Raw genomic sequence first — 12,505 nt, forward strand, 5'->3', positions numbered from 1 at the left:
GCAGCATTCATTAAATCCTCCAGCGTGCAGTTGCTCGGGCACTCAGGGCACGACATGTGCTTCATCGACTGATATTACTGTATTTTCTTTTACTGTGCAAAACCGCAAGCCAAATCTTTGTTTGCTTACCCCTGATTAAATTTACCATACTAGGAAAGGGATTCCCATGTTAACAAGAACAGGGAATGTACGAGTACATACATAAAAACAGACATTTTGTTTGTTTATTCATACTTTATTGCCCGGAAAAGGTCAAGTGGTGGGGGAATTAATAGTCTATGTGGTATACATATAGCATAAACTATGTATGCGTATTTACTATGCACGATAGAGGTCAAGGTTATAGTTGTGTATTGTCTTGTACGCTAAATAATTTGTTCGAAGTTTTGAAGTTAATTGTTAATTGGTTTGAAGTTCCTATAATAAGGTTAATGTGTAATTTATACATGGATCTGACATTAAATATGTAATTCTATAGAATGTCGATAGATGGCGTTATTTTAATTTGTAGATCGCGCCGGCTATACACAAAAGTCAAAAGTAAAAAAAATCAAAATTTCTTTATTTGTCTAAAGACTAATAAATAGTTCTCGTCATTTTGCTCTTAAGGAGCCTCTACATGTCTCATAATCTCTTTACCCTACCAGCGCTTCGAGACCAACATTTGGCAAGTGCTGAGAAGAAGCACCATAACAAACTCAGTCACCACTGTCTGAATGTCTGAATGTTAAAGGAACTAAAGTTAAATAAAATATGTTATTCTATAGATTGCCGATAGATGGCGTTATTTTAATTTGTAGATCGCGGTGGGTACATTTCTTCCATTCCACTCAGCCAATGAGCGCCTGCTCTTAATCCAGTGTCAGATGTAAACAAGAAATACGCCGTCGTAAGCGAGATTTATTAGCCTATTACTGTTTTATGGGGCATCTGTCCCGTAATGGTATTGGTGGGATAACTTTGACGATTTCCCAGATTACACAGACTTACTGGGCAATTTGGCATGTACAGTGCATTTAATTTCTAGAATATACCGTGGATAAAACTTACTCAACTTAACTAAAAGTATAATGAAAAACTATATCCATATTACAGTCAAAGCTCATATTCGGTCAAACCACTTTTTGTCTGAAAAAATCAGGCCTTAGTTAATTACGATTCCAAAAATCAATCAAAAGTGGTTTTGACCGTATATGAGTTTTGACAGTAACATCCACTTAGGTTTCCCTATGGTATTCAAATCGCTCTATTCAATAAAAAAATAAGATAAGAAATAGCACGAGATGAAAATTGTAAATCAGAACAAACCACCTTTTTACTCGTAAATAAGTTTACAAAATTACTTGTAACAAAACTTAAGTAACAAAGCCGTTTTATTAACAAAAAAAATACCAAAACAACATTTTGGTGAAAAACACGTAATTTGTTGTCAAAATTAAATTTGTTGACGGAGCTAGGCTTTCAAAATTTATCTAGGCTTTGAGTACCAAGTAGTCTAGACATTATGGCGTCGAGTGACGATGTCGACTCTGTGGTAATAATTTAAGATTTATGTAATTACGTTTCTTCGTGGTAATTAGAATTATTTATTGCTGTTGTTTTGAAAGGGAGCAGCGGGAAGGACTTTGGTGTTACGTTATGTAATTAATGACTTGGTTATCGTAACTAAATGGTTTTCTTTACAATATAATTCATGAAAATCTTAGTTACCCTGAAAAATTTATGGCCGAATTAACAACCCAACTTTGGTTAGGGAAATACATTTACAGATACATTTTGCATGAAATGGAAAAGCCATCAACCGGGGTAAACGAGTTTTTGAGTGGAGACCGCGACTCTACTAGCGTAGGATGCATCCAGATACAGTAACGGCTTGCAAAAGGTCACGAAATAGAGCGCAAGCATTTGAGAAAGCCTATCAAAAGCCTGCCTAAAGCAAAAACTCGTGGCATGCGTGGCCATAAGTAATTTTTGAAACAGAGACTCGCTAAAATATTAAATTACGTATTATAAACAACGCTCTGCCTGCTTCTATGTGACGTCATCCATAACCAGTGTGAGTGCGAGAGAAAACGTGATATGCAGTGACTTTATTATTGGCACGACTCTTTGCGCCAAGTGTAGCATAGCAGTGGACTGAATGAAAAAGCAGAGGTGTCAAACTAATACTTATTAACGACACCTTCCGGACGGGTCTCGGACATACTAATCCCTAAATGTGGCAGCCCTATATCCGATTATGATTACCTAAACGTCCACTGGCTCTCAGTCCTCGAGGCACGGAGTCCTCAAGAGNTCCGTAATCAATAACGACCTTAAAGAAGCCCAAGTTAACAGTAACACAACCCAGGACCGAGTCGCCTGGAGACGCATGACGCGGAGGGCCTACCCCAAATAAAATGGGAATGGGCCAGGCAAAGTAGTAGTATTACGTATTATAAACAACGCTATGCCTGCTTCTATGTGATGTCATCCATAACCAGTGTGAGTGCGAGAGAAAACGCGATATGCACTGTTTTATTATTGCCATGATTCTTTGCGCCAAGTGTACCTACTCGTAGCAGTGAACTGAATGAAAAAGCAGAGGTGTCAAACTAATACTTATTAACGACACCTTCCGGACGGGTCCCGGACATACAAATCAGGGATGTTATGGATATCCGTAACCGTAACCATAACCGATTCAAAAGTTTCGAATGTAGGCAGAGTCAAACAAGTCCCTACGCTGATTTAATTATTGCATTTTAGCTTTTTTGTGAGACCAAAAGAAGGTGACAGTTGCCGAAGAAATCTATTCTGTATCCATACTATTCGTAAGGCATGAACTGTGTTGGACAACTATTGCAATTTGCATTCTATAGCACAGATTTCCGTAACCGTAACCAAAACTTTCGGATATCCGAAATAAATAGAAAATCCGTAACCGAAACCTGTATAATATTATTGCAATATCCGTAACCGTATCCATAACCGAAACTACATTTCCATAACATCCCTAAACAAATCCCTAATGTGGCAGCCCTATATCCGATTATGATTACCTAAACGTCCACTGGCTCTCAGTCCTCGAGGCACGAAGTCCTCAAGAGGGCTCTCCACTCGATGGCAGTTCCATTCGAGAGTCTTCGCGATATGTGCCGAGTTTAACGTTGTTAGATTATAGATAGATGTTTTTTTTAACGTTGGATGGGCAGTGTTTGTATAATGCTAAGAGACATTGGACAAATATTAACTCAGAATTTTTGTAGTTATAAATTCACAAGCCTATCTTTGATATTTCAGTCTCAATTTGAAAAGATTTTAAAGACATTTAGATTATAATACAATTGACAAATTCTTATCAGGCAGACTAAAAGGTAATGACTGCAAGATATTGTTTTCTAAATAAGATCATTACAATCTGCGCTGTTTCAACTTTTTGTGTTTCTTGTAATCATCACTTTTTCTGNATTTTTCTGTTTATGAATAATCATCGTGGACATCAACAATGTAGATGCGGGTACATACCTAATCAATCTATGTATCGTTATCATTTCGCGATACGTTCTCAAGTCAAATCAAATCAAATAATTTATTGCATTACATGTGTGGTTTGACAGTTGGTAAATGGTAGGGTACTTAGTACATCACATAGGGTGCATGTGGGGTAAGGGCATAGCAAGTATTAAATAAACATAAAGGTATATTTTGCTGAATTAATTCTTATGTAAGATAAATTAAATTAAAGTCACGTCGAAATAAATAAAATATGAAGACATGCCATTTTCTCGAAATCTATAACGAACGTAAGTGTCTAGAGTGTAGCCGTATTTCAATATTTATTTTATTTAAGTATTTTATTTTAGTTATTTGGACAACTAACAAGACAAACACGCATTACATGAAAATATGTATGTACATGAAAAGTTATTGAGGCATTATTTCCACTGCATTCATTATAATAATTAAAAGGCTAGGTTTTATTAAAATCATGTTACTCGCTAGATTAAAGTGTTAATTAATTGCCAATATGAGCAGTAGCTCCCAATCCAATTATCAAATTGGACTAAATGAAAAGCGGAACTAACTTTATTAATATGGGAAGCTATTAATTAATACTATAGTTCTGTGAATTATTAAATTAATACGTACTTTAGTTTGAAATTTAATTTTCGATATGATATTGGTTATTTTAAGCTATCCCAACTAATATTATAAATGCGAAAGTAACTCTGTCTGTCTGTCTGTCTGTCTGTCTGTCTGTCTGTCTGTTACGCTTTCCCGCTTAAACCTCGCAACCGATTTTGATGAAATTTGGCATAGAGATAGTTTGAGTCCCGGGAAAGAACATAGGATAGTTTTTATCCCGGTTTTTGAAACAGGGACGCGCGCGATAAAGTTTTTCTGTGACAGACAAAATTCCACGCGGGCGAAGCCGCGGGCGGAAAGCTAGTTTGTAATAACTGCAGATCCTATGTTTGTAAAATAGACTTAACCGCGGATTTGGCTGCGTCTAATATTTTTTGTTATTTCTTTTTCACGTAATAATAATAATAAATGTTTGGACAATTTCACACAGTGCCAGCTANCTTTTTCTGTTTACAATTAGAATAATCAATATCAACAAAGTTACCTACTCTAATCAGTCTATGTATCGTGATCGCTTCGCCATTCGTGCGATTAATTCTCAAGCCCCGTCGAAATAAATAAAATATGAAGGCATGCCATTTTCGCGAAATCTATAACGAATGTAACAGTGTGTAGCCGTACCTACTTATTTCAAAAGTTATTGAGGCATTATTTTAAACGCATTCATTAAAATAATTAAAAGGCTAGGTTTTATTAAAATCATGTTACTCGCTAGATTAAAGTGTTAATTAATTGACAATATGAGCAGTAACTCCCAAACCAATTATCAAATTGGACTAAATGAAAAGCGGAACTAACTTTATTAATATGGGAAGCTATTAATTAATACTATAGTTCTGTGAATTGTTAAATTAATACTACTTTAGTTTGAAATTTAATTTTCGATATGATATTGGTTATTTTAAGCTATTTGTAATAACTGCAGATCCTATGTTTGTAAAAAAGACTTAACCGCGGATTTGGCTGCGTCTAATATTTTTTGTTATTTCTTTTTCACGTAATAATAATAATAAATGTTTGGACAATTTCACACAGCGCCAGCTAGCCCCAAAGTAAGCAACTTTTAATGCTTGTGTTATGGGTGCTAGCTTAACCGTTATACTTTTTTTTAAATACAAACATATTATTACATAGTAAAACCCAGACCCGTCACAGAAATTATTAAAATTATTCATTTTAATTTGAAGCCCGGCCGGAAATCGAACCCGGGACCTCTCGGCATAGTAGTCCGGTCTGAGCCAGTACACCAAACGGCTGACATAATGCGGTTAATTCAAGTTGAAAGTCATAGCTGGTTTAATACTTTACTCTCCCACAATGGGAAAAAAATTTAATTGTCCGANAAAAAAAATTAATTGTCCGACACAGTAAGCGAACCCCGTGCAATGCGACATTCCACGGAGACCAGCCGCTCTATTAAACAGCTTCCGAGGATTCTACAAGAAATATTTAGCGAACGCCGCCGAGGTGGAATGCGAAAAGTATAATGCATTGAGCGATAAAATGCAGTAAATGACACTATTAAATGCCGCTAGGATTCTTTCAGGTTAGAGCCATAAAAATGTATGCCAAATGTCACTAAGGCATTGTCCAGGAGGGCGAATTCGCTGCGAATCCTACGCGCGTAGGATTATACGCGCGTTGGTGAGATAACTAACAGCCAATACATTGCGTCCACAAGACACGCGCGAGTTGACTCAACGTACGCTCGTGTTCGCGCGAAGACAGTCGTGGCAAATTTGCCCTCCTGGATAAGGCCTAAGTCTTAGCCTAGGCGCAGACTATGGACACGTATGAAAGTGCGCACATTGGATCGGACGATTCTTCATACAAATTAGAATCGGGTCCGACCATCGGCCGACGAAAAGGCTGTAGTCTGCAAGTCTTGAAAGGGATACAATTAGTTCTTTATCAACTATTCCGCTGACGATATTTAATTTTATAGTTTGCAAACCACTGATTTTCATCAATAAAATACTTTAGCTATACCTATTTTATTGCCTAACTGCCTATATCTACATATGTATAGCATGCCACTATTCATACGCTTAGAAATATGCAAGTGTTTCCCTGCCAATGAGCTTTTTGAGCCCTTCAATTGAAGCCTTTCTACCAAGCGGGACCATTTATACTACCACCGATAATTAATACATTATACGAGTATACTACCATGAAGAAAGAAATTTTAGAAACACAATATAATTTAACCTAATGTTTGTCTCTACGAAGAAAACTATTTTCCATTTCCTCCGAACACTTTACTAATATTACTCATAGAGTTAAAAGTGTAACTCGAAAAAGAACAAGAGTGAACTCCGCGTGAATTTTTAATGCAATGCCAGGAAATGGTTATTACGTTGTCTGACCTTTGGACATTTAGCTGATGGCTACTTGGAGCTGCATTTGTTTTAGTTATTCAGAGCATGGCTGAGTTCAACCAGCATAACTATAAAACCGTAACTGACAAAGTCAGAAAAGTCTAGTCTAGCAAACGCAAAAGTGCGGAAAACATGGCTAAGTTGAAACTGAAAAAGTGGATTGCTTTATTTATTTCATTTTATGAAAGAAAATTAACTGCGATCAAAGATTCCCGTTATAGTATTTTATCTGGTGGCAGATTTAGTGTGTGAATTGGACAATAGCTCAAGTAATCTCTTTGTTTAGGCTATACATACATATGTATGAGAAAACATCAATTCGTAGCATCATTAAAGGCTAAACCAATTTTCTCTTAAGGGGGCAATTCCACAATACAGTGACAGTGGTGGCATTTAAATCTAATGAATGAAGGAATAAAAAAGATAAAAGTTGTAAACACTCACGGGCATAGGAAAAAGGCAGGCCGTCCGACCATCTGAACTCGCCTTCTTGAACAGAGTCCGTGGCGCCGATCCAGTACACGTCGTCCACTCCTGCGCCAGGCCTGAGAAAGATACGTGTGGTAAGATAAAGATAAGATAATAATATTAAATCCTTTTAAAAAGGACAGAATCCAGCTTTGATGTGCTTTAGGTTGACAATGTTAGGTAAGTAAGGTAAGGATTGCTGGCGAAATAGACAGCAATAATACTCACACATGTATTAGCATTTGGTCTATAATCTGTTGTTGTCGTTCACTCAGCACGCTGACCAGATGTCCTCCCAACCGCACGCATTCAGCCTCGGCCTGCCTCCACGGCCTCTTCGCCTCTCTCACGGCCGATATGCAGAAGTCTCCAGACAACACCCACCCGTAGTCACAATGCCCCACCACATCCTCTATTGCTTTATCCATCCACCACACCTTCAACCACATCGCCGAAGAATTCTTCTTCGCTAGCACACTAATGTTCAGTCGCACAGAATTCGCTTCAGATATAATCTGAACACTACGCAAAGGGTCCCCTGGCTGCGAACAGTGCTTCCATCTCGACTCCCCATCCTCCAACGTCAGCTCCATCCCTCTACACCGGGCGAGGGCATCCTCATGTATTATATTCGACAAATCATTCTCTTTCACACTCTTTGGTCCCGTGCCCATCTGCAGTCTCAACGCAACTCGGTTTCCGTAAGGCAAGTGGATGTGGTACGAGCAGAACAGCTTCACAGCTGGGCCGACCTCGAACGAGCCGTTCCGAGCCGTCAGTAGGATATCATGGCAGTGATCTACTAGACGGTAGGTCGCGGCGAACGAGGGCCGGCCGTGGAGTTCCACCGCTGGGTTTTTGGAGCTTGAGGAGTACATGAACTTTCTGCTCGGCGGTGGGATCTGGTCGAGTTTTCCACAGAGAGTGGGCGTGTTTGGAGCGAAGCGTATGAACCCCGCCGCGCAGGGTACGTTCAGTTTATGGAGTTCTACAAGCAGGGCGTTTTTTGGTGACGGCTGCGGGATGAGGAGCCGACAGCCGTGGGTGCGAGGCAGGTGCCCGGAATGCACCTTCCCACTCCGCGCCGCTCTCAGTCGTATAGCGCATTCTGAAACAAAATTGCCGAGTGTGAGTCGTAAACGTAAGTGGTTCTACGTTTTATGTGCTGTGATGCAGTGACCATACCATACTATCTGCACTTTAGAGCGTCGTTCATTAGGGGTCAATATTTCGCGATACGTCTAGCTAGAACTGTCATGTCGTCATTTGACATTATGTGTTGCGATATTTATCGTTACCATGTGTTTAATGTAATGACAAACGATGTTGCCTCATGTTGCTGAAGCAATTTCTAAATTTATTGGGACTCTGAACAGACTTTCATAAAAAATATTATTTAAGTTGATCGCCTACCCACGAGTTGTGTAGGCGCCGTAAAGAAGAGCCTTTGGAGAGTTATCACGCTGTTATCTACTTTGTAATTTTATAGGTGGGGCTTGTGGCTCAACAAACATTGTCGGCAGTGTGCGGATTAAGCCGGATTCCGGCACGTGGCGGACTTACTGTGTTGTTTGCCACTCTCTGCATTACGACTAAACTGAATATTAAAACACGTTAAGATTTAGTTTTCTGGTCATAAGCCCAAAATGAATTTTAAGCCCGCCATACACGGACAGCTCGAGCAGTTAGTCAGTGATAAACATACACGGACCACTCTTGTAGTCAAGAGTCAACAGCTGGAAGCTGCCAGTGATAACTGCTTGAGCAGTTGGTATTAACAGCTCAAAAAATCAAAAGCGCGCGCGCTGTGGAATGAAGAAAGTGGGCGGAGGTAACTGCGCGAGAGCTGTCGACAGCTCGAGCAGTCAGTGTATGGCTGGCGACTGCTTGACCGCACGATGAAAATTCATCGTGCTGTCGACCGCCCGAATCAGTTGCAACTGCTCGAGCGGTTCGTGTATGTGCGTCCATAAAACTCTGCAGTTCACTGTGCAGTCGCAGCTTGAAGCTGTCGACCCTGACTGCTTCTAGCGGTCCGTGTATTGCCGGCCTTAAAGCTTTTACATTTTAGTAGTACTTGATAACGAACTACATATTGTTAAAATAATAGTAAACGTCGTCGTATAAAACTTTTCAAGAAAAAATATCTCAATAATGTAACTATTCAGATTCAATGCGAGCTTTCGGCAAGAATGTCAAATTATTCAGACACATTTATTTGATTATGCGAGCACGAAGCTGTAGTTTGAGCGTAGGATCTTATTGAATTATTTATACGACAAAAACTAGTCAATCTGCGAACGAATGTTGTAGCATTGATTATTCATAGCGAAAAATGAACATCTCACGTTTTTAAACATAATAAAAGTAAAATTTATCATTTTTAAGATGTCCGAATGTCTAGGAAAGTTATAGCATTGAATAAAAATGATAACTCTGTCTTGTCTTTAGAAAAAATATTGCATTCAATGCAAAAAATGTAAACGACGTGATTTCTCTACCTATAGTCTGATTTTGAAAATAAGTTATAGCTTTTTCATCAAGGCATATTGCAAAATTTGAATTCATTACATTAAAGTTGTGACGTATGCGATTTTAACAGTCATTTTTAGGCTGAGTTGCACCACTATATGTTTACCGTGAGTATAACGGTGTATTTTGTATGGAGTTTGAGAGACTTTTGACGTTTGTTAAAGTTAAAGTAAGATGATACAACCTATTCATAGTGTTCTCATCAGTCTAAATGCTTTATTTTCACAACGTTAGAGCAGTCTACAGTAAATAATGTGTCTGTTGGAAGATAGAAAATAGTGTCAATTTCGAAATATATTTGGAGTGCACAAGATGGATGGCAACACCAATACACGTGGTGTGGCGGCGCCCGATAGCGTGGAAAATACATTTTCGATACACAACTGCCGGCGAATATTAGATATTTCGTCGAAAAATGTCGAGTAATTTCTGTAACTCCTGATAGGTGATGTGTCACCGTTGGGAACGGCACAATTGCTTTTCAATCTATCACACAATTCTTTGACAAATAGAATAAAATAAGTTTGTCGAATTGTTATCAATTTTATTTGAGTTAATACTTTTCAGTAATGGTTAGTACGCAGAACTGACGGCCGATGGGGCAGCAAGGTTCTGGAATGGAGGCCGCGTACCAGAAAACACAGCGTGCGACGTCCACCCACAAGGAAGGCGCTGGATGCAGGCCGTTACCAACCGTGCGATGTGGAAGTCATTGGGGGAGGCCTATGTTCAGCAGTGGACGTCCTATGGCTGAAATGATGAATGGTTAGACAAAAAGAAACTGCTAAGAAAAGTATATGTAACTTTATGAATTTAAACAGGTGTTTCAGGTTCACTACAAAATCATAATGTACAACTTGCTATGCAATGAGACACATATGCACAAATTCATTGTCATTGACAAGTAAAATGAGTTTATGTATTTGTAACTAACAGATACATTGTTTAAAATACTTTAAAAAGAACCCTTGCCTTACTTAGTATAATACTTTTTATGGAGACCATCATAAGGATTTAAGGGATGCCTGAACCCCGATAACCGCCGGCCTACATATAAAGCCTTATCATTCACTGATAACAGCAGTCGGAATTTAGTGTGATCTTTTATTTACTTTATGAGTAATTTCATTGTAGATAAATGTGTGCTGTAATCTACTGGTATCATTAGAGATCACAGAAACTAAAGGGAGATGTGACAAGGGGGCGGAACCGGTGTAGTAGCAATATGCCCAAAAACAGAACACATTGCTCGTGAAAGCAATGATGACAGCAGCGACGTCATAATGTAAACAGCTTACATTGCTTGCGTAGTATGAGTACTGATATGACCAGTGTGTAATGATTATTTTGATTTCTTTGTGTGTGTGATTTTCTAATGCGACATTGTGTTACGAACTCAGCGCATTAGTTGGCATCTCTCTATATCTCTATCATATAGATGTCATACTTCAAATACTGCCAAATGTTACTGAAATAGCTCAATCGGACCATAGGTCAATTAATATTATAAAAGGTCCAACGTGCCTAAAGTTGATAAAACAAATGAAGTTCAGTTATGACAATTGAATAATAATTCGAATCGAAAAAGTAAGTCGCCTATTTCGTAGGTATTCCTAAAGTTTATTTTTTCACATTCATTTATTAAACTTCCAAAAAAGGGTAAAAAAGTTAAATATGATTTCATTCAGATGTAACGGGCTGAATTCAAAACAAGAATGACGCGGCACTTTGTCCAAATGGCTGTTTTTCAAGCGCCATCATTCTTTGCCATCAGGTGAAATGGGCAATGTCAGTGCTTCCCAAACATTTTGTATATTGTAACTGGGTGGCAGCATCTTACACTAACAATAAACGTCAAAAGCCTGTCAAACTCTATACTATTCTTTCTAAGCATCATAAAACCGCAAGTTGTTATCATATATCTACACTGGTCATCACAAAAATCGGCCCACCTACGTTTTACAGGAAAACTCGTTTCTACTGACACAATCATGGTGCCCCAACAATATTGGTATTATTTGAAAGCCCAATAAATATCCTTAAAGAAAAACACATTTAATTTCCTAATAAACGATTAACATATACAATAAATGTGACTTGAAAAACTTGAAAAAAGACCTTACTTTGGGCTCACCTCTGGGATCAATTAGACCAATTTTTATGGTTATAAAACCAAATAATGATCTCACGTGTCCTCTTTAACAGATGGATAGCGATTAATCCCAACTTAACAGTTTTATAGCCATAAAAGTTGGCTCAAGCGTAACTACCTATTTTTTGAAGAAGTGACTCTGGATTCTTCTACAGACACATTTTTGGGGTAAAAACCTTTCCTTTAATGAAATGAAGTTTAGAACTAGGCTTTTAAATGGTAATATAGTATAGTTATATTGGTGGGAAGTGGGGATGCATACGTTTAAAAGTGCTTGTCGCGGGTGGGTCGGGTCGATTTTTATGATGACCAGTGTATTACATTTTACCAAGCACTCAAAAGTTAGTAGAGATAGCTCATCAGATAAAGAAAATAATAACTGCAAAATCGCTCTCATTACAATCACGTTGAAGCTTAAGCTTTTGTGCTCTCAAAGTCAAAGTTAAAGTCAAAGTCAAAATTTATTTATTTGTTTAGACTAATAAATAGTTCTTACAATCTCTCTTCTGAGTCTGCATACAAAGTGGCACACAATGGCACTATGTAGCTATTTCTAATTTAATAGTAATAATAATAATAGTCTTATTTCCAATCGTGTACAACAACTGTAAGGCCCGATCCGAGCAAACTTTTATCCGAGAATAACTCCTGGTATAACTGGCACACTGACAGTTTCAGTATGGGAAATATGTCAAAATTTCGAATCACTGACGATTTATGCTGAGATTAATATTTACTCTTGTTTTAGCAGCTTCTGCACTAAATTAATACGTATCGACATTTTGTAAAAAAAAAATATATTGTAAGCTGAAGAGTTTGTTTGTAACATTATTCAAACTATTTTGAC

General features: G+C 38.1%; 1 protein-coding gene across 1 annotated transcript in view; it reads right to left on the reverse strand.

Annotated features, from left to right (window-relative positions):
• The window catches only part of LOC114360023 (uncharacterized), an 88,419-nt gene that overhangs the window by 35,070 nt on the left and 40,844 nt on the right, over positions 1-12,505 (reverse strand). The window contains exons 10-11 of the mRNA XM_028314576.1: positions 7,203-8,082; positions 6,951-7,051 (exon numbers count right to left, since the gene is read on the reverse strand). Of these exons, the coding sequence (XP_028170377.1) occupies positions 6,951-7,051; positions 7,203-8,082 (981 nt within the window). The remainder of the gene's footprint in view (positions 1-6,950; positions 7,052-7,202; positions 8,083-12,505) is intronic.

This window comes from Ostrinia furnacalis, unplaced genomic scaffold (genome assembly GCF_004193835.3).
Source record: "Ostrinia furnacalis isolate ACB-3 unplaced genomic scaffold, ASM419383v2 OfSCF4792, whole genome shotgun sequence".
In the NCBI taxonomy this organism is placed as follows: Eukaryota; Metazoa; Arthropoda; class Insecta; order Lepidoptera; family Crambidae; genus Ostrinia; species Ostrinia furnacalis.